This window comes from Talpa occidentalis, unplaced genomic scaffold (genome assembly GCF_014898055.3).
Source record: "Talpa occidentalis isolate TD23 unplaced genomic scaffold, MPIMG_talOcc4v2.1 talOcc4.10, whole genome shotgun sequence".
NCBI classification, from domain to species: domain Eukaryota; kingdom Metazoa; phylum Chordata; class Mammalia; order Eulipotyphla; family Talpidae; genus Talpa; species Talpa occidentalis.
The window spans coordinates 85,323,273-85,350,988 of NW_023600993.1; the positions used below are offsets into that span (position 1 = coordinate 85,323,273).

A 27,716-nucleotide genomic window follows, 5' to 3' on the forward strand; every position below is an offset into this window, starting at 1 on the left:
CGTTTATTAAATAATTAATGCTTCACATCTGATTTGGCTCCTTTTGCAGTTGGAAGGGTCCTAGATGCTGCCTGTTAGTGAGGAGCAGCAAAATTGCTCCTATTTAAAAGTTTCCCTACATGGTGAGATGTATGTACTGGAATATATGTTGGTATTAATAAATTTGTAGACACTCTCCTGTTAAAATTTTTCATGGAACATTAGCACCTTGTAGATGCAGAAATGAATTTTAGAAAACAGAATGGAATAAATATAATTAGAATCTGCCTATGATAGAGAGATGGAGTGGAGAGGGAATAAAATGCAGCTTGTATTTTTAGAAATTATTTCAAAGTCAATTGTATCATAAATATAATAACTACTGGGTCCTATACATATCTTATGTTCATTGCATATACTATTTTACACATTATTACAATTACTTTTTTCCTGTTTTACATATGAGGGATTAGAGACTTAGAGAAGCCAGAGAACTTGTCCAAAGAATCAGTTAATACATGGTCGAGAGGAAATTCAAGTGTGGGTCTGGGTTACTAGAAGTATTAAGTTGTTTTCTTTGTTAAAATTGAAACTACTGAAGTATGTAACTAAATATTAATACTAATAATATTTAACATTAATACTATTTATTACTTAGTTAGGTACCTACTTAAGCCATAAAGTTATAGCATTTATTCTCTAATTGAGCCTATAGTATTCAGCAGTTTTGTTCCCTTTGTTCATAGGACTAGAATGTAGAGAAAGATAATAGATAAATCATTAATAAAATGCAACTGGAAAGGAAATAATAGGACTTTGTGGTAGATGAGGAGCACATTATTTAGTTGGAGGGGTGCATCACTCAGGGAAAGCTTCACTGAAGAAATCACACTTATTTATTTATTAAAAAGACTTATTTATGCATACAGGAGCTGGGGCATATAGGCCAGAGGTATAGGGTGGGAGGGGGTTGAAAGGATTCACCAGAGACAGAGTGGGGAGCAGAACAGGTGGATCTACTGAAATACACTGCTGAGGGGAGCAGTGGGCGAGGCAGGAGAGGTCTGCTGCACCATGTAGGTCAGCTCCCTGGACAGGGATCGAATTCGTGCTGCAGTGGCTGGCCATAGCTTGATAGTAGTGCTGAGACTTAACGCCTTCCCCCATTAGGGAGGCCCCTGAAGAGATCACATTTAAACTGACACCTGAAAAATGAGTAAAAGTTAACAACTCAAAACAGGGATGAAAAAGCTTTCCAGGTAGAGGGACCTTGTAGTTTTCAAGCTTCTTACCAGCAAACCTGCCTGAGTGCCCCCTAGTCTTCATTGAATTAAAAATCAGTTCCATTCAGAACAGCTAATAAACTACCATAAGGGTGAAACAAAGCCAAAACACAACTGGCATCTTTATGAAGGCCCTTTTTTAAAAAGGAAACTTTTGGCTCAGCCACAATATGTGAACAGATAAAAGGATTGTTACTTGGGTTGAAAAAGCAGGAATAACCTGCTCACTTCAGGTCTTCACAACGTGCCCACTGGTTTGGGACCATTCTCTAGTTCCTGGAAACTCAGAATATAGTTTTAATAGCACAACTCTAGTTCAGTCTCCATGTTTTACAAATAGGGAGATGGTTTTCAGCAAGTTGAAGGAATATGACATCCATTTATCAGTAATGGAGGGTTAAAGACTTAAATCCAAAGCTAACTGTGTCAACTGCCCTTTCTGCAACACTTTGCTTCCTACCTGAGTGTCCCTTTTGGTGCTCATGGGGTCCTGGGGGTTTCTTTCCCTATATATAAACAGCAGAGCATGGATCATCAACTATATGAAACTGTGATTCTTGGTACTTGCTGTCCATGTCCTAGAAGAGGCAGCACATAACCCTGAAAATAGTTCAGGATGATAAATGCTGTCTTTATGGGAGCACAGGGAAGGGTTCTGCCTGGGGATGTTTCAAACTCTAGAGACTAGAACCAGAGGCCTGGGTTCTTGAGGAGTTAATAGGAGGGAATTACTTTTTAGGATGTTCCAAGCGAGAAAGAAAGGTGATAGGACAATCACTAGGGAAGCATTTTGTTACTTGTTTTGATTTAAAGATGGGGGAAACACTGGAATGTTTTTGTTAGCCTGGGGGAGAAGTCTCTGGGAAAGAAGTGAAGGAAGTACAGTGTAGAGATGGGAAGGGTTGGAAGCAGACTGGTTCCAGTCTCAGTCCAGAGAACTGTGTTGGCAGACATTCTCAGCCTTTGCAAGGGGGCTCTTTAAAACCACTGCAGCAGTTTTGATGTAGCTGAAAGGCTTTCGAGCACAGGCCAGATTCCAGCAGCTCCAGATCTGTATATGGTGAGCCCTGGCCATGTGCACATCCTCTTTCTCCCTCCCCCAGCCAGAGTTCCTCTGTTTAAACACCCACACATGTAGCTTTTTTGTCCAAACCAAAGGTCTATGCAGCAATATTTACCATTGCATAACCTAAGAGCACTGGTACCTGCTGTCCAGGAGCTTGTTCTTCATAGTGGATCTGACAGGCAGGCCACAGGCCAGGTGTAGCTCTTGGAGGAGACTTACGGTCAGGTGTGATGGCTTCAGGAAGTGCCTTACTCCATTTGTCTGTTTGCCCACTGACTGTCCTATGGCCCTTTGTGGGGAGGGAGTTTAGGAAACCAGGTAGAGATAGCCTGAGGAAAGGGTTAGCATGCCAGCTCACAAATAAATAAGCTCATTCATTACACACTGCTGAAGCTTTAGTGTGGCCATGTAGGCTCTGCTTTCTTGGCCTTTACTGATGGCAGAGTAAGGGAAACAAGCTATGTGAAAGTCCCCTCTAGCAGCCAGAGTGACAAACCTGCCTGAGTGCCCACTAGTCTTCATTGAATTCAAAATCAGATCCATTCAGAACAGCTAATAAACTACCAAACTACCATAAGGGCAATACAAAGCCAAAACACAACTGGCATTTTTTCGAAGGCCCAAGCAGCAAGTAAGACAGGATGCTTAGAGCTGCCAATACATGGCAGGAGGTCAGCATCAGGAATAACAAGAATTCTTCCCTCCCAGATTTAAGCATGCTAGGAAACTCTTGTTCCTTTGAACTCTGTGGGCAGTAGTGTTGTCATTCTTCCTGTCTGATTTAGCAGGAAGAGACTCTGTGCTGTGCTGTTACAGAATGGGGGTAACAGCTGATACTGATACTGTCCTGGGAGACTGTGGCTTGAGACAAAAAGGGGACTTCATTTCAGCCCCTTTATACCTTGCAGCCTTAAGTACTTAATCTTCTCAGAGCATCAGTTTTTTTTCTATGAAATGGGGATAGTTATGCTAGACAGTGCATGCAAATGCATCTTATAGTGACAAATCTCATATTAGAGGACTAATAAGTGATAATAATTATTTGCCATAAGGCAGAGTTTATATCTTAGCCCTTTATTTTTTTTTTATTTTTTTTAATAGAGGCATGTTTATTTATTTATTTGTTTGTTTGTTTGTTTTGTTTATACATGCACTGGGTTCAGTCAGAAGCGCGGGAGGGTGAGAGAATTCACCAGAGCCAGAGTGGGGAGCAGAGCAGGCAGAAGGACCGAAGTACACTGCTGAGGGGAGCAGCGGGCAGCAGGAGAGGTCTGCGCGGCATGTGGGACCCTCCTCTGGTGGCCGGGGAGCAGCCGGGGATCCAACCGGCGCCGCAGAGGCCATGGGCAGCTTCGCAACCGAGCGCTCAACCGCTGCGCCACCGGGGAGGCCCATTAGCCCTTTATTTTTTTGAGATTCCTAGTCAGTGAATCTTTTGTCTCTTTTCTCCTGTCTCTCCGTTTGCCTTTTAGAGATAATAGAGAGCCATCAGACTAAGGCTGAACACTTTTCTTCTTTTACTTTGCTAGCCGGATTATTTGCTTTCCTTATATGTAAAAGAGATCAGTATTATTTATGAGCCACTGGAATGACTAAGAGACAAGGACAGTACTGTGAAGTTTAAAACCTCAATAATAAATTGTGGTTTAAGAACATAATTAAATTTGGAAGGAAACAAATGGGATTGCTCTGAACAGAAAGTAGTTTATTATGCAGATTAAGTCTCTATTTAGAGTAGGTGTTTAGCAAATACTTCTTACTTCTGAATTGTCTCTTTTTAAAAAGTCTTTATAGGTTTTTTTTTTTTTATAGGTAATACAATTTATTATTTATTTGTTTGTTTGTTTTTTTGTTTATACAAGCACTGGGCACAGTCATGCTGAGGGGAGTCTGCGCGCCATGTGGGACTCCTCCGGTGTATTGCGGGCAGCTTCGCAACCCAGCGCTCAACCGCTTATAGGTTTTTTTTTTTAAGAGCAGTTTTAGGTTCCTAACAAAATTGTCTATTTTTAAAGTTTATTTAGTATTCTTTTTTTTTTTCCTAAAGATTTATTTATTTATTTCTACAAGCACTGGGTACAGTCAGACGCGCGGGAGGGTGAGAGAATTCACCAGAGCCAGAGTGGGGAGCAGAGCAGGTAGAAGGACCGAAGTACACTGCTGAGGGGAGCAGCGGGCAGCAGGAGAGGTCTGCGCGCCACGTGGGACCCTCCTCTGGTGGCCGGGGAGCAGCCGGGGATCGAACCAGCACTGCAGAAGCTGCGGACAGCTTTGCAACCCAGCGCTCAACTGCTGCGCCACCGGGGAGGCCCTATTTTGTACTCTCAAGGGTAATTTTTATTATGTTTTAGCAGGGAGGTCCACCCAGAGCTTTGAAATTATGAAATTGAATCAGTAACAAAATATAATTTTACCTCTTAACATTTAATTTAAGCATTTATGAGAATTGCAACCATGATGTAAATGAAAATAGAGCTATTCTCTTTTTAACCTAGTATCCTCAATTGTTGTAGAATGGTTACCTAATAATTAAAAAATTATTGTATCATCCGAGCCTATATCAAGTGTTGGCTTTGTTTTCCAGTGGGTACCAGAATGATCAAATCTTTGTTTTTGTTTACCATTTTGAACTTGTTTTACTTGTTTTCCTTTCACCTTCCAACATACCTTAGCCTTTTCTAGATGATTCAGGAGGGTCTAATATTTCTTTTTTTTTTTTTTTAAGATTTATTTATTTATGCATACAAGCACTGGGATATAGGCCAGAGATGCGGGGGGTAAGAGGACTCACCAGAGACAGAGCAGGGAACAGGTCTCACCAGACCTGTTCAGGACTCACCAGAACAGGCAGACTGACTGAAATACACTGCTGAGGGGAGCAGCGGGCGAGACAGGAGAGGTCTGCTGCACCATGTGGGTTTCTCCCTGGCCGGTCAGGGATCGAACTCATGCTGCAGAGGCTGTAGATTGCTTCATAGTGCAGTCTCAACCTCTTGTGCCACCAGGGAGGCCCGGGTCTACTATTTCTTAACTGTTTTTGGCCAGGCTATCTTCTTTGACTTATAGGTAACCGGTATATCTTCCTTATTGAATTGCTGGGCTAATTTTTGGGTCTTTTTATTTTTTATTTGTTGATTAATTATATATATCTATTTAATATTTTGAACGAATCACCATTATTTACATCCTTTTTAATTTTTTCCCAATATAGGATTTCTTTTCTCAGGTGTGGTTCACCAAAGTTCTCCCACCATCAAGGTCCCATAATCTTCCACCATAGTCCATCGTGTTCTCTTCCCCCCCCAGCCCTCCACCACTTTACATGTTCAAATCTATGCTCAACTTTCAAGGGTCAGTTTTAAAGTTTGTCTTTATTCCTTTGTTTGAATTATTTATATTCCATATATAAGTGAAACCATCTAGTATTTATCTTTCTCCTTCTGGCTTATTTCATTTGGTATAATCCCTTCCAGTTCCATCCAATTCCCAAAAATAGCATGAGTTTATCTTTTTTGATCTTTGAGTGGTATTCCATTGTGTGTATATACCACATCTTCTTGATCTACTTATCTATCCTGGGACATTTAGGTTGTTGCCATATCTGGGCTGTTGTAAATAGTGCTGCTGTAAATATGGGAATTGAGTTTTCTTTTTGAATTAGTGTTTTGTATCTTTGGGTAGATACCTAGGAGTAGATACCTTTGTGTCCATACCTGTGTCATATGACAGGTTCATTTTCAGTCTTTAGAGGAACCTCCACACTTCTTCCATAGCAGCTGTGCCAGTTTACATTCCCACTGACAGTGTAAGAGGGTTCCTTTTCCTCCACACCCTTACCAGCATTGTTTCTGTCTTTTTTTTTTTAACAAGGGCCATTCTCACAGGTGTGAGGTGGTATCTCATTGTGTCTTTGATTTGCATTTTTGTGATGAGAAGTGATGATGAACATTTTTTCATATGCCAATTAATGATTGTCAATTACTTTCTTCCTTGAAGAGGTGCCTATTTAACTATTCTCTCCATTTTTTGATTGGGTTGTTGGTTTTTTTTCAGTTATATGAGCTCTCTGTAGATCTTTGCTATCAGTCCTTGTCTGGTGTGAAAATATTTTCTCCCATTTAGGGTGTTTCTTCATTTTGGTTACTGTTTCTTTTGCTGTACAGAAGCTTTTTAGTTTGATGTAGTCTCAGTTGTTTATATTCTCCTTTGTTTTCCTTGCTGCAAAGATGTTTCTGCAGTTTATGTCATGGAGTGTTTTGCCTATGTTTTCTTCTGTGTATTTTATGGTTTCAGGTCTTTTTGTATATATGGTGTGAGATCGGGATCTACTTTCATTCTTTTGCATGTGGCAGTCTAATTTCCCCAACACCATTTATTTAAGAGACTTTCCTTGTTCCAGTGCATGTACTTCACTCCTTTGTCATAGCTTAGTTGGTCATAAATGTGGTTTTATTTCTGGACTCTCAGTTCTATTCCAGTGGCCTGTGTGTCTGGTTTGTTCCAGTGCTATGCTGTTTTAATTATTATGACTATATAATATAGCTTGAAATCTGGAAGTATGATGTCTCCATTGTTTTCCTTTTTAGTCAGGAGAGCTTTGGCTATTCAGGGTCTTCTGTGGTTCCATATGAATATAAGTAATAATTTGTTCTGTTTCTTTGAAGGATGACATTAGGATTTTTATTAGGATTGCATTGAATCTGTAAGTTGCTTTGAGAGGAATGGCCATTTTGAAAATGTTAATTCTTCCTATCCATGAGCAGGGAATATCTTTCCATTTTTTTGTGTCTTCTGTTCCTTTTAACAATGTTTATAGTTTTCCTTGTATTGGTTCTTCACTTCCTTTGTTATGCTTATTCCCAGATATTTAATTCTTTTTGGTGAAATTGTAAATGGGATAGCTTTCTTAGTTTCTTCTACTTCATTGTTTGTATATAAGAAAGCAACTTTTTTTGTGTGTTGATTATGTATCCTATCACTTTGCTGAACTGGTTTGTTGTTTTAATGTTCAAAGATGAACTAATAGCTCAGATTCCTTCAAAAAATAGAGAAGAAATACTTCCAAACACATTTTATAGGGCCAACAACATGGTACTATCAAAACCAAACAAAGACAATACAAAGAAAGAAAACTACTCTCTTTTGTGAACACAGATGCAAAAATCCTCAATGAAATCTTGGCAAATTGAATCCAACAATACATTAAAAAAGATTATATATACACCATGACCAAGTGGGATTTATACCAGGAACACAAGTTGATTCAACATCCAAAAATCAATGTAAATCACCACATCAACAAAAAGGAAAGTAAAAACCATATGATCATATCAATAGATGCTGAGAAAACATTTGATAAGAGTCAGCATCCACTTATGATAAAAACCCTTGAAAAATTGGGGATAAATGGAATGTATCTTAACATAACAAAAGTGATATATGACATACCCACAGCTATTATCATTTTCATTGGTGAAAGCTAAAAGCCTTTCTACTAAGATCTGGTAGAAAACAAGGATGTCCACTCTCACCATTACTATTTAACATATAAGAAGTCCTAGCTGGTGGGAACCTCCCTGCTGGCCTAGGTGTTAAGTCTCAGCACTGTCACCTCTACAGCCTGATTTTGATCCCCGACTAGAGAGCTAACCCACATGTGGTGCAGCAGACCTCTTCTGTCTCACCAGTTGGTCCCCTTAGAATTGTATTTCAGGGCCTCCCTGGTGGTGCAGTGGTTGAGTGCGGGGCTGCGAAGCTGCCCGCAGCCTCTGCAGTGCCGGTTCGAACCCCAGCCACCAGTGAGGGTCCCACATGGCACACAGACCTCTCCTGCTGCGCCCACTGCTCCCTTCAGCAGTATACTTCGTCAGTCTGCCTGTTCTGCTCCCCGCTCTGGCTCTGGTGAATTCTCTCACCCTCCTGCACTTCTGACTGTACCCAGTGCTCATAAAAATAAATAAATAAATAAATAAATCTTTTAAAAAAAAATTGTATTTCAGTAAAATCTGCCTTTTCTGCTCCCCACTCTGTCTCTGGTGAATCTTTTCACCCCCCCCCGTGCCTCTGGCCTACACCCCAGTTCTTCTACATACACAAAAAAGTTCCCAGCTGGAGCAGTTAGGTAAGAGAGAGCTATAAAAGGAGTCTAAATTGGGAAAGAAGAAAACTATTTGCAGATATGTTAATATACATAGAGAAACCCAAAGATTCCAGAAAACTAATTTTGGGGGTCAATTTTAAATAAATTTTATTTTTCCCTTTCCTTCCATGCTACTAGCAGTTATTTTTTGTTGTTGTAGGTTTGCTTGTCTTGAGTTAACCAGTCTTTTCCCTTCTTATATCCTGTTTCTAATATAATGCCAGTTCTCAGACTTAAATTACTGCCCTTGTAAGGATTAAATAACAAATAGAGTGAGTGGATTCTGGAGGTTTGTTCTAGTCATTAAAGGAGCTGAAAAACTCAGTATGACCCTGGAATTAGATTGTCCGTTTTCAGATCTCAGCTTTAACATTAGGTTTGTAATTCTACAAACTAAGTTTTTCTGAGTTATGAAATAGTGACAGTAAAACTATTAACCATATAGGGTTGTAAGGATTAAATAAAATACTGCATGTAAATTACTTAATGCAGTGTCTGGCACATATTTGTGTTAGCTGTTAATTATAGCACTTGTCCCTTTTTTTGCTATTAAAGGTGTTCTGTTTTGTTTTCTTCTTATTTCTTAGTCATTTTTAGAATAGGAAAAAAAAAATCTGGATAAGAGGAATTCAGCCTAGATCAGATGTTACTCTGGCAATTGCTAAATAAATCAGTGGAAATCTATTACCTCTATTACCTCTAAAACAGATGCCCCTGGGATGGTTATGATACCTGTGGATGAATCAGCTGTGGATGAGTTGAAGTAGAGGTTTCTTTACCTCCATCCTTTTGTAGCAGGTCTGTTAAGTATTTTCTCAGTACTTTGTGTAGAATGTTACCATTGTGAAAAATGTGGGGGAAAGAAGTTATTGTTATATAAAAGATAATGTGTGAGGCCTCCCCTGGTGGCGCAGGCGGTTGAGCGCAGCATTGTGAAGCTGTCCGCAGCCTCTACAGTGCTGGTTTGATACCTGCCAGCCAGCGAGGGTCTCACATGACTCAGCAGACCGCTCCTGTCTCTCCTGCTGCTCCCCTCAGCAGTGTATTTCGTCAGTCTGCCTGTTCTGTTCCCCACTCTGTCTCTGGTGTATCCTCTCACCCTCCCGCACATCTGGCCTGTATCCTGGTTCTTGTATAAATAAATAAATAAATCTTTTTTTTTTTTTTAAAGATTTATTTATTTATTTTATATAAGCACTGGGTACAGTCAGAAATGTGGGAGGGTGAGAGAATTCACCAGAGCCAGAGTGGGGAGCAGAGCAGGCAGAAGGACCAAAGTAGACTGCTGAGGGGAGCGGCGGGCGGCAGGAGAGGTCCGCGGGCCATGCGGGACCCTCTTCCGGTGGCCGGGGAGCAGCCGGGGATCGAACCGGCGCCACGGAGGCTGTGGGCAGCTTCGCAACCCAGCGCTCAACTGCTGCACTACCAGGGAGGCCCTCTTTTTTAAAAAAGATTATATGTGGAAGGATTCCTAAGAAACTGCTAATTGTCTTAGAAGGAGGACTGGGTGATGGCGGGATACCATTAGAAAGAAGGCTTCATTTTTTATTACAATTTATGTGTTACCTAGTCATAACAGTTATTAAACAAAGGAGTAGATTGACTGTGTAGGCCTCAGTCAAATGGCCTAAGAGTTGACCTTCAATTTCTGCTCTGGATATTTTAGGCAGCTAACTGTCTAAGATGTGGGCCCTAGCCTTAAGCTCTGCTTTTTCTTTATAGAGGGCAAATATAAAGGTTCTTTACAACATGACTACTTTTCTGTCATTCATTCCTAAAGAATTCAATTCACAATCTCATGGCAAAAATTAGTTGAATTTTTAGTTAGTTGAATATGGTGCTGGTGATTGAATAGCCCTGTGGATCAGAATTTTATTTTCCCAGTAGAACTCTTGGGAATTTCCAGTACACTTCCTGTTGATGAAAATGCTGATTCTTTGTTTTGATTATATAACTTTAGATATATGTGATGAAATTTACTATACAGCTTTATGAAAGCATTTTGCAGCAATTCATTGTGAATTAACAAGGTACAAGGTTTTTGGAGTAATTAGAATTTGCCCTCCTTTCATTTAGTAGGTTTAAATCCTTATTTTCTAAGCTTAGAAAATCAATAAAATTAGGTGCAGATTAAAACAAACTCTTCTGGTTGCATATCTCTCAAAAGGCAGGTGCACACTTTAGTTTATATTTCAGACTATTCTGAATATCATAGTTCTACAAAGTAAATGTTCACTAAATTTGTCATTTTCCAACCCTGGTGATAATATTATCATTTAATTATAGTGTTGAATCTGAGAAGAAAGGGTTAACTTCTCAGGGACTCATCTCCTCTCAGTGCAAAGATGCTGATCTTATTACTCTCTTTAGAAAACATGGCTCTCCACTGTCTACTGAAAAAAGTTCAGACTTTTTAGCATGGTATTTCATAGGTCCTCATGACCTTTCTGGTCTTCTGTTTCCTATACCTACCCTACCACAAAATCTAGGTATTTATCATTCCTTTACATTGCTGAGCTTCTCTGTGGTCCTGCTATTGCTCATAGTGTTCCATCTGGTGGAAATTCTTTTTGTCTTTTGTCTCTATCTGCCAAACTTCAGCTCATCTTTCCAAGCCCCAGGTACCAAGTTTCATTTTCCATGAAATTTCTCTGATCCCACTGAGCCAAAAGTAATTTTCTGAAACTCCATTGCACTTTGTGGTTCTCCTGAGTCACTTGCCTATCTTTTAGCTATTTCTGTATGTCCTATTTTATCTTCCCTATAAGAATAACTGCTCCTTGGAAGCTGGGCTCTTTTTAGCTGTCAATCTAATCCCCACAGCACTCAACCATATACCTCACACAGTAGGAACTCAGTGTATATTCATTGAGTGAATTAAATGTTAATTGAACATATCTTTGTTTTATCTTTTCAAATCAGAAAACCATTTGACTGACTGTTATCTGTAATGGTTATAGGATAAACCGTGCTGTGAGACAAAAAACACTTCACCCCATGTTGATACAGTTAGTAAGTTTATGGTCTGAGAAAATCTGTGCCTTTAAAACCTCAGAGGGCAGATGTATTAACAAACTACAGAATTTTCAAATAAATGAAGAATTCCATTACCTCACTATTGCAGTTGATGAATTGGCCTCTGACGACACTTAAGCATCAAAACACACAGTGTCTTTTCAGGTGAGAGGCTGACATGAGTGATTTGATTAAGAAAAATCTTATGAAAAAGGACTGCTGAACTTTCCCCAGACTGTTTCTGTTTGGAATATGCTCTATATCCTATAAGGTAGCCAAATTTTTTTCCATGACCTGTTTTTATTGTTACAAGTGTTATTTCTTAGGTACTAAGTTCAGAGGTTACAAATCTAGAACCACAGCATCAGCAAATCCCAATATTGGAAAGAACATAAGAGATCATAGAATCACCTTCTGTCAGATAGCTGAGTTCCTATCAACCATTTATTCATCCTTTAGAAACAGGCAAATACTGCATGATTTCACTCATGGTATATTTATTTCTATGATTTGTTATTAAAGTTATTAAGCAGCTGCAATAGGACTATTCACCTTTAAGACAATTCCTACTAGAACTATGGAATATTTGGTCTAAACTGACAATTCTATTTCTACACTCTATAAATCCTGCATACTAAATCTACTAGCAGTAGCATGGTATAATGGAATGATTCCAGCCTGACCTGCCTCAACATCTCTGTTAAAGACTAAGAATGAAAAAAGAAAACAGTTATCGTATTTGCAGATGACAAAAAGCTGGTCAGGAAGGCAAATATGCTGAATGACCCAATCATGAACCAAAAATACTTCAGCAGACTATTTCAATAAGCTGAATCTGGGCCTCCCTGGTGGCCCAGGCGGTTGAGCGCAGTGCTATGAAGCTGTCCACAGCCTCTGCAGTACGGGTTTGATCCCAGCTGGCCGTGGAGATACCCACATGGTGAGGCAGACCTCTCCTGTCTTACCCGCTGCTCCCCTCGGCAGTCAGTCTGCCTGTTCTGTTCCCCACTCTGTCTCTGGTGAATCCTCTCACCCTCCTATGCATCTGGAATGTACCCCTGTTCTTGTATGCATGAATAAATAAATCCTAAAAAAAAAAAAAAAAGCTGAAGGGCTTCCCTGGTGATGCAAGAGGTTAATCACCACACTGTGAAGCTTTCCGCAGCTTCTGCAGCACGAGTTCCCGGCCGGCCAGGGAATAGCCATGATGGCGCAGCAGACCTCTCCTGTCTTGCCCGCTGCTCCCCTCAGCAGTGTATTTCACTCAGTCTGCCTGTTCTGTTCTCCACTCTGTCTCTGGTGAATCCTCTCACCCCCTGCATCTCTGGCCTGTACCCCAGCTATTGTATGCATAAATAAATAAATCTTTTTTAAAAAATAAGCTGAATCTAAGGGAATAAATTTGAACAGGGATAAATCTACAGTCCCACATTTGGGTCTAAAAGAACAGCTGTAGAGGTACAGGGTAAGTTAGTCATGCATATCTATGTGTAAGAGAGTCTTACAGACTTGACAGTATGTGTTCAGAAGGATGACCGAGTTGCCTCCAAAATTAATATGATATTAGATAGAGGAATGGAAATACAATATCTTCATTGTGCAAAGTGCTTTCTTGTTCTATTCAGCACAGACCAGACTCTACTTGGAATACTATCAGTAGTTTTGAACATTATCTTTTAAGAGACAAGAGGAAAGGGTGAAAAATTAGAAGATATTTAACTTGGAGAAAAAATGAAAGCATTGTCTTAAAATCATAGAAAAGTGATTATGTTGAGTTAGTATAAGAATTAATTGCTTGACTTAGTATAAGAACCAATGGGTGGTTTACTGAGTGAGAAAGAACTACTCACATTGAATATCGAAAGCAAAAAACTTTCTAATGGGGAGCGTCTGAAGATTTAATGATGAAAAAGATGACCTCAAAAAGTAGAGAATTTGTTGTTCTTCTGACTTATTTCACTTAGTACAATCTCCTGAAGTTACATCCCTGTTGTTGCAGATGACATGATTTCATTTTTTTTATGACTGAATAGTATTTTATTGTGTATATATACTGTATCTTACAGTTGTTATATTCTTTTGTAAGGTGTTAAGCAGAGAACCCTTTGGGCTGATTAGAAACAATGTGGTATAAGGGAAAGAGCACTAACTTGGCTCTGAGATGTCATTCATTTATTTATTCAGCAAATATATATTGAATATTCACCAAAATCCTGGAGATAACAGTGGTTAAAAACAAGCAAGCAAGCAAACAAACAACAAATGCAACTTGATCTTTGCTTTCAATGGAGTTTATATTTAATGGAGAAACAGTTTTGATAATTGTGCAGATGAAATCATACTACTTTCTGTAATCTGTGTTCTGGACAGGTGCTATTCAACAGAAATTAATGCAAATCATATATTTAAATAGTTTTTAGTAGCTCCATTTTTAAAAGTAAAATAAAATTTTATTTTTATTTTTTATTTTTTTAAGATTTATTTTTATTTATTTATTTATACAAGCACTGGGTATAGTCAGAAGCGCAGGAGGGTGAGAGAATTCACCAGAGCCAGAGCGGGGAGCAGAGCAGGCAGAAGGACCGAAGCACACTGCTGAGGGGAGCAGCGGGCGGCAGGAGAGGTCTGCGCGCCATGTGGGGCCCTCCTCCGGTGGCCGGGGAGCAGCCGGGGATCGAACTGGCACTGCAGAGGCCGCAGGCAGCCTCGCAACCCAGTGCTCAACCGCTGCGCCACCGGGGAGGCCCTAAAATAAAATTTTATTAATAGGATTTATTAGCACATCTGAAATATTTCAACATGTAAGCAGTATAGAAAAATTGAGATGCTTATATTTGTTTTTCTTGAAGTAAATCTTTGAAATCTAAACATTAGACCATCTCAGTTTGAACTAGCTGCATTTAAAGTGCATGTAGCTGGTGCCTTCTGTATTGGACAATGCAGCAAAATACCTATGTTTATAGACTTGACTCTGTGATGTTGAGTAAATTATGTTCTCTTTAGGATCTCTCTCTTTATCGGTAATATGAAGGATTCAGACTTGGCTTATCTTCTAACAACTAAATATAGCCCCTTCTATATGAGGAAGCCTTCTGTGATGTTCTAAGTAATTCATAAATTGATCTGGGTAGTGCTTGCATTGGGGTATATATTAGGTAAAAATTAATTATATACTTTCTATGTTCCTCACAGTATTTATGTTATACCTCAATAAATTTTTTTGTTTTTAAATAAGACCACTTTCAGTGTTTTTTTTTTTTTTTTAAATTCTGTGCATTCTGCTAAAATCAGATGAGCCGGCCTTCAGTGGAAATATGTGATATGAAAAATGCAGTCAGTGACTCTTTTGTCTTCTTCCCACCTAGGATGTGTCTAGTCCGAATGAAGCAGGAAGGCCGGAGTGGGAAATACATGTGTCGTATCATAGTTCATTTTATGTGGGAGGATGTTGAGCAACGTGGCAGAGTCATGGGGGTAAGTGAGTGTTACCAGATTTTGGTCCTTAAAAATGCCAATGAGGGATTTCCTGACTTAAGTTTTATTTGTTCTAGAATGGGCTTGCTTTCAGATTTCTGTGAAATGCTGCCTAATATAAGGAGGTTATTCTGCTAGTCACTTCTGCCTGTATGAAAACTGATTTGCCACAGACGCTTTGCTTTACATTGTCATGGTTTGTTAGTGTTAGAACATCCTGTTTATGGAGCTGGTATTATAAAGCCCAAATCATGGTGATAAGAGTAGATTTAGTAAGTGGAGGAAATCAAGCAGTAATAATCCAGTTTAAGGACACTATACCAACTCAATGTTTATATATCAATCTTTTTTCTAAATTACTTTGCATAAAAGACCCTGTATTGTCCTCAGAATCTGAAAAACAAGCTCCTTGATCACTTACTACCTAGACTACTTTGGCAGGGTATCCACTGAAAATGTACTAGAACTATAATAGTTAACCTGAGAAAGGGGAATTTATTGTATACATATAATAGAAATTGATGACAATAGAAAAATGAAACCAATACATTAGAATATAATATGTTACATGAATAATTCTTTCCTTTGTGTATGTCATGTATTTTATATATCTAGAACATGTTTTAGTAAATGTAGTCCCTTGTCTTTTCCCATTTTGTTTTTCTCCAGCTTGGGAGTGTTCAAATGAGAATGACTAGAAGGGGGTACAAAATGGGTTAATTTGGTTTTTCTCATTACAGAGCAAAATTCTCCCATGTAGACAGAGAAGTAAACAAAGTTTATAAATATGCTATAAAAGTCATACTCATTTATAAAAAATCAAACAAAAGCATTTATTGAGAGAAAGTAAGTGTCTTCTCCCCAATTCAACTCCCCAGAAATAACCATTGTTGACAATTGATGTGTTTCTCAAAATAGAGGGGGATTTGCAAGGCTTATGTGTAGTAAAGCAAGTCACAAGGATAAAAACAAATACTGGACATTTACATAGTAGACAATTTTACAGGTAAAACACTTTAAAATATCAGAGGGGCCTCCCCAGTGGCGCAGCAGTTGAGTGCTGGGCTGCGAAGCTGCCTGCAGCCTCTGCAGGGCCGGTTCAATCCCCGGCCACCAGTGAGGGTCCCACATGGCCCGCAGACCCCTCCTGCTGCACCTGCTGCTTCCCTCAGCAGTGTACTTCATCAGTCTGCCTGTTCTGCTCCCTGCTCTGGCTCTGGTGAATTCTCTTACCCTCCCGTGCTTCTAACTGTACCCAGTACTTGTATAAATAAATAAATAAATCTTAAAAAAAAAATCAGAGGCCATCAGTAAACACTGAGGGCTCTGAAGTTAAGGGAGGGGAGAAGGAAAGGGACAGGGAATATAAGTGATGGTGGTGGGGTAAAAAAAAAAAACAGATAAAGAGAAAGAAACATGGGCCAGTGAATTTTTGTGCTTCTGTATTTACTTTTTTTTTTTTAAGATTTTTTTTTTTTTTAATAGAGGCATTTTATTTATTTATTTATTTGTTTGTTTGTTTTGTTTATACATGCACTGGGTACAGTCAGAAGCGCAGGAGGGTGAAAGAATTCACCAGAGCCAGAGTGGGGAGCAGAGCAGGCAGAAGGACTGAAGTACACTGCTGAGGGGAGCAGCGGGCGGCAGGAGAGGTCTGCGCGCCATGTGGGACCCTCCTCCGGTGGCCAGAGAGCAGCCGGGGATCGAACCGGCGCCACAGAGGCCGCGGGCAGCTTCGCAACCCAGCGCTCAACCGCTGCGCCACCGGGGAGGCCCTGTATTTACTTTTTATTTCTGAGTAAAGTTATAGAATTGAAGCTATAAACTATGTGCTAAAAATGTTGATATGTTTCCTTCTAGTAATTTTTATAGAAATGTGAATGTATAGGGTGGGGCAAAAAAAGAGATGGCAAATGTATAAATGTATGTTCTTTTAACACAACACGAATGGGTTTATACATATTACACTGTTTTATATCTTGGCTTTTTTAAACATATATTAAATGTTTTTACTTTACAATTTTTTTTTTAATTAAGAAAATTTTAGCTAAGATTGAAATTCCTTTAATCATAAATCTCCGTCGTGGCCAATTCCCCCCTTTAAAGAAGTAATCTGTCTTTCCACTTGTGTATTTGTCTTTTAAGACTTACCCTGTTAGCTGTAGAAGGTAGGTAGTATTGTTTTTTGTTTTTTTGTTGTATATTTATTTATTTATTTAAAAAAAAGATTTATTTATGCATACAAGAATGGGGTACAGGCCAGAGGTGTGGGTGGTGAGAGGATTTACCAGAGACAGAGTGGGGAACAGAACAGGCAAATCGACTGAAATACACTGCTGAGGGGAGCAGTGGGCGAGTCAGGAGAGATCTGCTGTGCCATGTGGTAACTCCCTGGCTGGGGATCGAACTTGTGCTGTAGAGTCTGAGGATAGCTTCATTTGTTGCATCTTAACCCCTTGCACCACCATGGAGGCCCTGGTGTGTATTTATTAATTTATGATATCCTTAACGTAAATTCACTTTTTTTCCCTCTCAACAACATGACTTCTAACATGTCTTTTTATGCTGCCTGAAGATCTTTGCCCATGTTTTACTTTTACTTATTGTAATTATTTTCACACGCCTTAGTTATTTTCTAATGTGTCTGTAGTCTTTGAGACTAAATCATGGACATGCTGGTTGCCTACTGAGAATCTGGGTTGACGGTATTTTCAAATTCTCATGCTTTTGGGAGAACGGAAGCACAGTGGACGTGTGTTCACCTTTAGGTATCTTTGTTAACATTTACATGCCTTTCTTGCCCTGGCACCACTGGCTTGGTATTTCTGTTCCTGCTAAGATGATGATGATGATGACATATATCAAAATTTTAACTGCTTCCAACAGAATTAACATCATTTTTAAAGAATAGTATTTGTCATTGTGCTCTTTGGTTCCTTTTTGTTCCACTGTCATGTCTTTCTGCTCTCTTAGTTGCCCATAGTGGGATCAACAACTTTAAGCTATTCATCCAGTATTGTGTTCCACATGCCCTCAAGTACTTACTCTCCAACCCTGTGGCAGCACACAGTGGACATAAATAAGGTGGTGCTAGCAATCTCAAATCATCCCATTTAATGATGACTTAGTGGTACCCCTTGGACAGTCAAAGCCCTGGCTTACTATCATGTTCAGTACCTCTTTGGTGAGTTAGCTGGTTTTTCTTATCCCTGTTGACTAAACTCTGCTGGATTTGGACCATTAGAGCCACAGCCATCCCCAAACTGAATAGCTTAGTGAGCCACAGGTTGCTGACTCCTGGGTCACAGGACCCTTTTAATTGCCCAAATGAAGTTCCTTTTGGACCTCCATGTATATCTCCATTACAGTATTCAACACTTCGAACCTCTCTTATACTTTATAATGTCCCTTCCACTTCACTGTATATTTTATAAAGCCAGGAAGATTCTTATCCACAACTTTTTGACTTATACAATAAACACTGGACAAATAACTTGTGGAATAAATGAATAAATTAAATTTCAGTCTTCAGAATTGTGCTTTAAATCAACTTATTTATCAGATAAATAATTGATTTGTTAGTCTCTGGTCCAGAGACCAGAGACCAGAGGGTTCTGAAGGAATTAGTCTACCTGTCTCTCTATTTTATCGATTTTTTCTGTCTGGATTGTCCTAGATATCACTTGTCCTGTAGGGAAATGTTAGATCACTGTTTCTCAAACTTTTAATGTGCCTACAGTTCACTTAGAGATCTTGTTAAAATATATATTTTGAATCAGTACGTTTGAGGTGAGGCCAGAGCACCTACATTTCTAAAAAGCTTTCTGCTGATGCAAAATGCCACCAATGGGGAAGAATAGGAGAGGGCCACACATACTCTGAATAGCAAAATTTTAGGTGATCCATAATGCATCCCAGGTACAGACTCTTAAATTTGCTTTCATGAAGAGACATGCCAAGTTCTTGTTTAGTTACAAAGACTATAAATAGAAGGAGATAATTTAAAAATAATAGAGATTTGGAGAGGTGGGGAATTATAACATTGCTTTTCTATTAATGACTTGATTCCTCTCTTTCCAATTTCATGGTATGGATACTCTTCATATGGGTAAGAAAATTATATATGAGTTGTGTGACTGTGAGATTGTGTGTGTGTGTGTGTGTGTGTGTATGTGTATACAGGAGGTCTCAGTCTTCTGTGTGTGCAACTTTAAAGAAAAGAAACAGGAAAATTAGGGACATGTGGCATGTCCCTAGAGACAAGTGAGAAAAGTGTGACATTAGGGTGCCAGTCTGACCTGGTTCTCACCCTGGCTGGCAAGTCTTTCCTCCTATGTGTTTCAGTTTCTTCATTAAAAAAATAAAAGCACGTGGCAGGTGGGGGAGCAGGGGGGGTTGCATGATTTCCAGATTTCAAGCTTTGAAAATATGTCATTTGAAGGTGGTAATTTGCAAATCTGTCTGTGTTACTTGGCATCCCAGATGTACATCTTTAAGAAAACTCATATAAAGAGTAGAATTTATAAGACTGACCAATGTAGTAGTGATTTTTCTCATGCCAAAAAATTCTTATAGTCCATTAATTTACTTGAGGGGATTGGTGTGGGGAAGATCAAGAACTAAGAGAACCACTTGTGATGTCATGATCCATCAGAAATTTGAATCAAGAAAACCTTTGAAATTAGAATTACGGTTTCATTTGGTGGGGGGATTTTCATTTTACAGAAATTTGGTTTTTATCAGTCTTTTAGGAGACCAATTATTGTGAAAAATAAGGCAGACTCATATATCATCAGCGAAACATATAAAAAGCAAGTGTTAAATTTGAGGTTACCAAAATCACATCAATAATTTAGTGTTCTGAGTTTTTAAAAAAAATTATTTGGGATTTAAACATAAATTAGCTGTGGAAATAAAGTTCATTATATCACCTCATCTGGTCTTGTTTTATTTCATTAACTGGTTCTTAAAAACCTTTGTGAGCTGAGTTGCAGCTGAAGAGGTTGGAGACCATTTTTCCTTGGGCCCTTGCCTCACTCTTGAGTGTTGGTAAGAGCAGAGAACTAAGACTTGACACAGCTGTAAAAACAGACAGCGCCTTTGGCCTCAGCACTTTCTCCTGGTGCAGGCATATTTCAGATGTAAATTTTACTCTCTGCCTCTCCTACTAATGAAGTAAGTTTCTTTTGCTGGGTTTGCAGCCAGGTGTGTCCAGTCTTGTGGCTAACCGGGCGCTTTACTTAATTTTTCCATTTGTGACATTTCAACCAAACTTAAAAAACAAACATAAAAATTAGCTCAAGGCAGTGGCTCAAAGTGTTAATGGTAACCTTAGGCTGGCTAAATGACTTCCTCTCAGTTCTGCCCTGCCAGACATCTCCACCTTGTGGCTTACAGTGAGCAGATTTAAGCTTTTGAATCCGTGGAGACTAGGTAGGAATGAGTGGAGGTGGGCTATAGTTAAGAAACTTTAAGTTTATCCTTATCAGTGGTCCCTGGCAGGACTTCAGATGATTTCTTGCCAGCACCATTTCAAAATAAGAATGAACCTCCTGTCACCTCATGGTCTCCCGTTCTCTCTGTAGCAGAGTCTCTCGAAGGGATATGCAGAGGATGGAGGAACTGTGAGTTAAACGGGATTCCTTTGTGAAATTCTACTTTGCTTTTCAGACCAGCATTTTGCTTTGCAAGGTCCTCTATGATGACACTCAGGCTGCCTTTCTGAACTCATTTCCCCTACCTCTTCTTAAACCTTGAATATGTGAAACCTAGCACATGTGCCTGACATAGAGTAAGCACTCAGTGAATATCACATTCCATTCTTGTTTTACACACTCTTTGCTCCAGCTAAGCTGAATGTCTTGCTCTTTCTGTCTTGTGTCTTTCTTCATGTTGTACATACACCTAGACTGTCCTAACACCCACACCCCAATTTCTTCACATCCCTCTACTTCAAACTGGAGTTTACCCTAACTGGAAGTATCATAATTTATATGTACCCTTCTGGCTTATATATACCCTTCTTTCTGTTTTGTATCATTGTCATTCCTTTATGTTGACTGTCTTCTAGATAAATTGGGGGTAGGTGGGGGGCAAAGGATAGGACCATCTACATCCCTCTTTGTGGTCTCCAAAGTACCTATCATGGCACCTAGGCTGAATAGGTGTCCAGTAAATAAGTGAAGAATGAGAGAAGACAGTTCTGGAAACCTAAAATAAGATAATTAGAAAAGATGGGGTGGGAAATGAGCCTTCTTTATTTTGAGGATTATTTGTTTTCTCTATTAGTCTTAAATTTTGGAATAAAAAGAAATGAGAAATTATTTCCTCCACTCTCAGTTTTTCTTTTTCCATGTTTACCTATCAAAATTATGGATAAGGTATTTTATATTTCTAAACTAACAACAGCTTTAAATCTATAAGGGGGGTGAAAAATAAGAATTATATGTACTTTAGTTTTTCTGGAAATTTCTTTCCAGACCTCTGCAACCTACTCTTACCTCCACCCTCATCCCCACTCCCAAATCTTCATTCTAACTCCTTTTACCATCAGGTAAATATTTTGCATTTCTAGGTGAGAATTAAAACTTGCTGCCAAAATGATAGCTTTTGGTTTTTAATTTTCTTAAGTTTTTTTTTCTTTCCAAATGATGTTTATTGCAGAAAGTAGGTTTACATCTTTGTATGCTCTGGGGGTTATAGGTCAAACCTCTACAAATGTGTATTTTTATACCCTGCCCACCACCAGTGCCCCACAATCCTCCACCACATTCCATTAGGCCCTTTCCCTCCCCCACTTTCACCCCACAAAATGACAGTTTTCAAAGACAAGGACTACTTTCTTTAAGGGTATAGTTTTTGTGTCCAATGATATGAATGGTCAAATCTTACACAGAGCAAATCCTTGGATTTGAGGCCTTTAAAATGAGAATGCCTGCTTGGTATTTGATACCAGTCTTTCTTCTGAAAATTTTTTTTAAATATCCTAAGCTGTCGGAGTGGATACTTGGTTATTGGAAAAGAGAAAACTAAATTCTTAGAAGGCAGAGCAATTCCATTTTGGAGATTGGCTCATGAATTTAATTGTCCAACTGAAGATGTACCTCTAGCAGATACATTCCTTTCTCCACAAGTTTCATACACTCAGGCCTTAAGAGGTAGCAAAAGTACATTGAATATGTACTTTAGGCAGCTTACCAAGTGATGGGATGCCTGGGTGCCTGCAATTAGAATGCCAATCTCATGGCTCAGTTCATCTGTCATTCTGAGTACCATATTAGACTCAGAATATTTCAAGTAGTGTCCCTAAAAGAGAAGCTATAAATCTTTATTTGAAATTAAATAAAACATGAAACTGCTACATTTGCACATGATCATTGTTCTCTTTAGTGGCCATTTTTAACCTTCAGTTATCGATTGTGAGTTTCAATAATAGGTTGTGTATGAGATCCAGAGGTCTAATATTTATAATCCTATGTTCTCTAAAATAAGCCTTTTTATATAATAGGCATTCAGTAATTTTTTTGATTAAGTGAGCAAATAAGTGAGTGAATTTGATTCTCTTGTTATTTTCAGTTTACTTCTTGGAATTTCTGTACCTGAAAAGTAGTCATCCAATTCCATTTCTCAGAGCACTGGCTGCCTCAGTAACTGACACTGTCGTCTTTCTGGTATACCTCTCCTCAAATACTCTTCCTGCTAAGTACTCCCAATTCAGCTTCTCATGCAGAGCTGTTGACCTCTCCAACTCATAATATTCCTTTTGCCTCCAATCTCTCTGGTTGCCCTGTTCCCTTTGATGTCTTTTGTGCCATAGTCATAATACTGCCTAGAACAGTGTGCATTAAACACAAGTAACGCTGCTTTTCACACTTGTCTTTCAGTGTCTTTTTTCACTAATACTTCTCCTTAAATCTCACTCAAGAGATAGGGAGTAAATAGCTCCATCAACCGGTTCTTCCTGTGTTTTGCTTCTAATGTCATCACCATCAATTCAATCCATTAAATTAATATTCTTAGAGTCATCCTAACTGGCTCATCCTCTGCATCCAGTTAGCCTGCCAATTTTTTTTTTTAAAGATTTATTTATATATTTATACAAGCACTGGGTACAGTCAGAAGCGCGGGAGGGTGAGAGAATTCACCAGAGCCAGAGTGGGGAACAGAACAGGCAGACTGATGAAATACACTGCTGAGGGAGCAGTGGGTGAGACAGGAGAGGTCTGTCGCACCATGTGGGACCCTTGCCGGTGGCCGGGGATCGAACCGGGCGCTGCAAAGGCTGCAGGCAGCTTCGCAGCCCAGTGCTCAACCGCTGCGCCACCCGTGGAGGCCCAGCCTGCCAATTTTTGATCCAAAATACACTTGGGTTTTAGAGTCTTCTCTGTTCCATTGTTTCTTGTTGATCCTCATCTCTCCTGATTGCACATAGCCTCTAACCAGTCCCTGGACTTGCCTGCCATTCCCTGAGCCCTCTCACCATAAGTACAAGAGATTTCCTTTTAGATCCCACATCTGATCATGTTCCTTCTCTGTCTAGAAATCTGTGAGGACTCTCATCACATGTAGAACAAAAGTCAGTCTTCTTAGCAATGACATTTAGAACCCTTCATAGTTACATAGAAATTGGGGGGTGGGGTAGATGTATTGACATTCTGCCTCCAGACTATATTTCTAATTAATTTCTGACAACACACACAACATACATTTATTCATGCACACAATACAGACACTGGTGTCAGATTTTCACTGGTGTTATAGTATGCCATGCTCTTTTTATTTTTAAATATACTACATATGTTTAATGTGTAGAATTTTTTTTTCTTTTTTAAAATTTTTGCATAGAAGAACTGGAGTATAGGCCAGAGATGTGGGGGTGAGAGGATCACCAGAGACAGAGTGGGGAGCAGAACAGGCAGACCTACTGAAATACATTGCTGAGGGGAGTAGTGGGCAAGACAGGAGAGATCTGCTATGCCATATGTGGGTTAGCTCCCTGGTCGGGGATCGAACTCAGCCTGTAGAGGTGATAGTGCTGAGACTTAATTCCTAGGCCATCAGGGAAACCCAGTATACCATGCTCTTTTATGCTTCTGAGCTTTTGTTTATCTTCTTCTCCCTTCTGTCTGAAGACTCTTAACGCGGTCTCCTTTGCTCATGGCACTATAAGCTGGATAGTATTTCCTCCAAGAAGCTTTTCCCAGCATTCCCTCACACACCCACAATAATGTCAGTATATTTGGCCACTCCCTTTTCTGCAGCATTTACAATGCACTACTGTAATTATGGGTTTATGCATATCATGCCCATTAAATGGGATTAGGATCCTAGGATCCTGGTTATCCTACATAAAGTGCCTGATGTACTCAGGTACTTACTGGGTGAACATATGTACTTGCTTCTGTTATTAGTATCTGGCCAACACTATTTCCCAAATATTCACTTAGTGAATGATCTCTTATTACACCTGGATTCAGTTTCTTTGATACCCCTTCCCCCATAAGTTCATTTTCTCTTCCTGCCCTGCCTCATGGATTCCTTGGCTTTCTCATTTATACTTTTTTTTTTTTTTTTATTTATAGAGGCATGTTTTTATTTATTTATTTATTTGTTTGTTTGTTTTGTCTATACATGCACTGGGCACAGTCAGAAGCGCGGGAGGGTGAGAGAATTCACCAGAGCCAGAGCGGGGAGCAGAGCAGGCAGAAGGACCAAAGTACACTGCTGAGGGGAGCAGCGGGCGGCAGGAGAGGTCTGCGCGCCATGTGGGACCCTCCTCTGGTGGCCGGAGAGCAGCTGGGGATCGAACCGGCGCCGCAGAGGTCGCCGGCAGCTTCGCAACCCAGCGCTCAACCGCTGCGCCACCGGGGAGGCCCTATACTTTTTTTTTTTAAGATTTATTTATTTATGCATACCAGAGCTGGGGTACAGGCCAGAGGTGTGCAGGTAGATGTGCAGGTGTGCAGAGTAGGTAATAGAACAGGTGGATTGACTGAAATACACTGCTGAGGGGAGCGGCAGGCGAAACAGGAGAAGTCTGCTGGGCCATGTGGGTTAGCTCCCTGGCTGGGAGCAGGGAGAGCAGGGAAAGCAGAACTTGTACTGCAGTGGCTATGGATAGCTTCATAGTGCTGAGACTTAACCTCTTGCACCACCAAGGAGGCCCCCTCATTTATACTTTTAAACTACTTTATAGGATTAGTAAACCTTGTGTGTTGAACTGAGTGTCTCAGAGATTCTCCCATTCAGTGGTTCTCAACCTGAAGGGGATCAGGTGTGTATATCAATATTTTGAAAAATCTCAGATTTCTGATGCACATCTTAAGTTAAATATCATAGAACTGGTTCTGCTCTCTCATTTCTGTGGTGAGGAGGGAGTCCCAGAGAGGTTAATTGCTTTGTCCAAGGTTTTGTTTTTTGTTTTTTTTTTTTTAATAGAGGCATGTTTTATTTATTTGTTTATTTACTTGTTTGTTTGTTTGTACATGCACTGGGTACAGTCAGAAGCGCGGGAGGGTGAGAGAATTCACCAGAGCCAGAGCGGGGAGCAGAGCAGGCAGAAGGACCGAAGTACACTGCTGAGGGGAGCAGCGGGCGGCAGGAGAGGTCTGCGCGCCATGTGGGACCCTCCTCTGGGAACCGGGGAGCAGCCGAGGATCGAACCGGCGCCGCAGAGGCCACGGGCAGCTTCGCAACCCAGAGCTCAACCGCTGCGCCACCAGGGAGGCCCTGTCCAAGGTTTTGTTGCTAGAAAATAGCAGCGTTCCCTCCTTTAGAAAATAGAGAATCAAAATTATGGCATGCATAGTCCCTGTCCAGTGTCTACTGGGTTGTCGTCCCCAAATCTACTTTATGGTAGGTTTCTTCCCAGTCTTATTACCAAGGACTTCCAAAAGCCAGAGAACAGCTTTTCTTGAATCTGAGGCATTCCCTTTCTTCAGTGCAGTCCCAAGCCTGATGCCCCTCTTATTCAGAATTTCTAATCCAATACGGCAGAGGTTTCCTACTCAACAGGAGCAATAGAGATTAAGGGGTAAAAAAGCAGATTGAGAATGCTAACAATGTGCTGAATTTGTTTCTTTTTCCAGCATTTAGAATATGAATGTCTCCACATCATCTGAATTTGCCTTAGTTAATTTTACAGTGATTTTTCAGAGATTCCTTGGGTGTGTTTTTTTAAGAGTAGAGGAAAACCGAGACTGAACACTGAGCTTGGAGAGGCTGGTTGAGGAGACTAACAAAGGCGGTATTATGCTGTGCATGGCAAAGCCAATAAATGAATTTAGGAGACACCTAGATGTGTTTCTAGAGGAGGGCATGAGGGGTGGGGTCTGGTGAAAAGGCTGAAAGGTGGGATTAAGATAAATTAAAATGGGGCCAGCACGTTGGATAAAGGGGGTGAGGGGATAGCCTTTCCTGGTCCCACCATTGCTTAAGAATTTTTCATCTGCTTAGTTCAAACGTTAAAACTAGCCTTTACCATGTACCTCATACTCACCTTCCCACCTCCCACTCTCTGCTTAGGAAAAGAACTTGCTACAGCCTGGTACAGCAGTGTTTATTGCTTAAGTGCTACATCTACTAGGTGTTCCTTAGACTATTAAAACTAGAAAGGAAAAAAAAAAAAAACTAGAAAGGAATCTTGAAATAATCTAGTCCTGAGATTCTCAAAATGTCATCCCCAGACCAGTAGCCTTAACATCACTTGAAAACTTGTTTAAAATGCAGGTTTAGGGCCCCATCTTGGGTCTGCTGAATCAGAAACTCTGGAGGGTGGGGCCCACCAATCTGTTTTAACAAACCTGCCAGTTTGAGAGCTGCTGCTCTAGTTTGATCTGCCATTTAACTGATGGAGAAACTGACTCTGGGAGAGCTGAGTAAGTTTAAATTAGAAACCAACTGAAGAGCATAACTAACGTCTACTGGTTTCAGCTTTTATTGGTCTCCCTGCTCAGAGCAGGGACTGGGTTGGGCATGGGTTACTGACATATGAAAGTTGAAGATTTCAGCATAATACAGAAGCAGTAAACCAATAGCAATAGTTCACATTTAGTAATCACTTTCTCATTGCTGTGTGCTTTATAAGCCACATTTGAATTTTACACCTTAAAACATTCTTATCTGTGAGATAAGTAGTATTTCTATCTTTTTGTATAGATGAAGAAACTTAAAGATTCAGTGATGTTAGTATATTAATTTCATATAGGTGCTGTAAAAATTTACTATATGCTTGGTGGCTTAAAACAACAGAAATTTATTCTCTCATACTTCAAGGTACCAGAGGTCATTTTCACTGGCCCAAAATCAAGGTGTTAATAAGACCTTCTGTGGACCCTTATGGAAAATCTGTTCCTTATCCCTTCAAACTTCTGGTGGCTGCCGGCATTCCTTGGTTTATGGCTATATCACGCCAACCTCTGCCCTTCTGGTGATGTTACCTCTCTACTTCTGTCTGGGTCTAAGTGCCCTTTGCCTCTCTCTAAGGATACATTTAGGATCCACTGGAAAATCCAGGATAATCTTCCATCTGAAGATTTAAGAATCTAGTCATAACTGTAGAAACTTTTTGACATATAGGGAAACATTTACAGGTTCAAGAAATTTGGATATAGATATCTTTGGGAGACCATTATTCAGGCTACCTGTGAGGTAACTTTACCAGACTTACATAGTAAATATGGGGGCCTGGACTGGAACTGAAATCTGCCAGACACTTAGAGCCTTTTCTCTTAATCATTGCTCTGTCTCTAATATTAGGGTT

General features: G+C 39.9%; 1 protein-coding gene across 3 annotated transcripts in view; it reads left to right on the forward strand.

Moving 5' to 3' along the window:
• Positions 1–27,716, forward strand: part of LOC119233700 (ubiquinol-cytochrome-c reductase complex assembly factor 1) — a 114,549-nt gene that overhangs the window by 42,887 nt on the left and 43,946 nt on the right. For all 3 annotated transcript variants that reach the window (XM_037496268.2, XM_037496277.2, XM_037496283.2), the window contains one exon: positions 14,848–14,956. In XM_037496268.2, the coding sequence (XP_037352165.1) occupies positions 14,848–14,956 (109 nt within the window). The remainder of the gene's footprint in view (positions 1–14,847; positions 14,957–27,716) is intronic.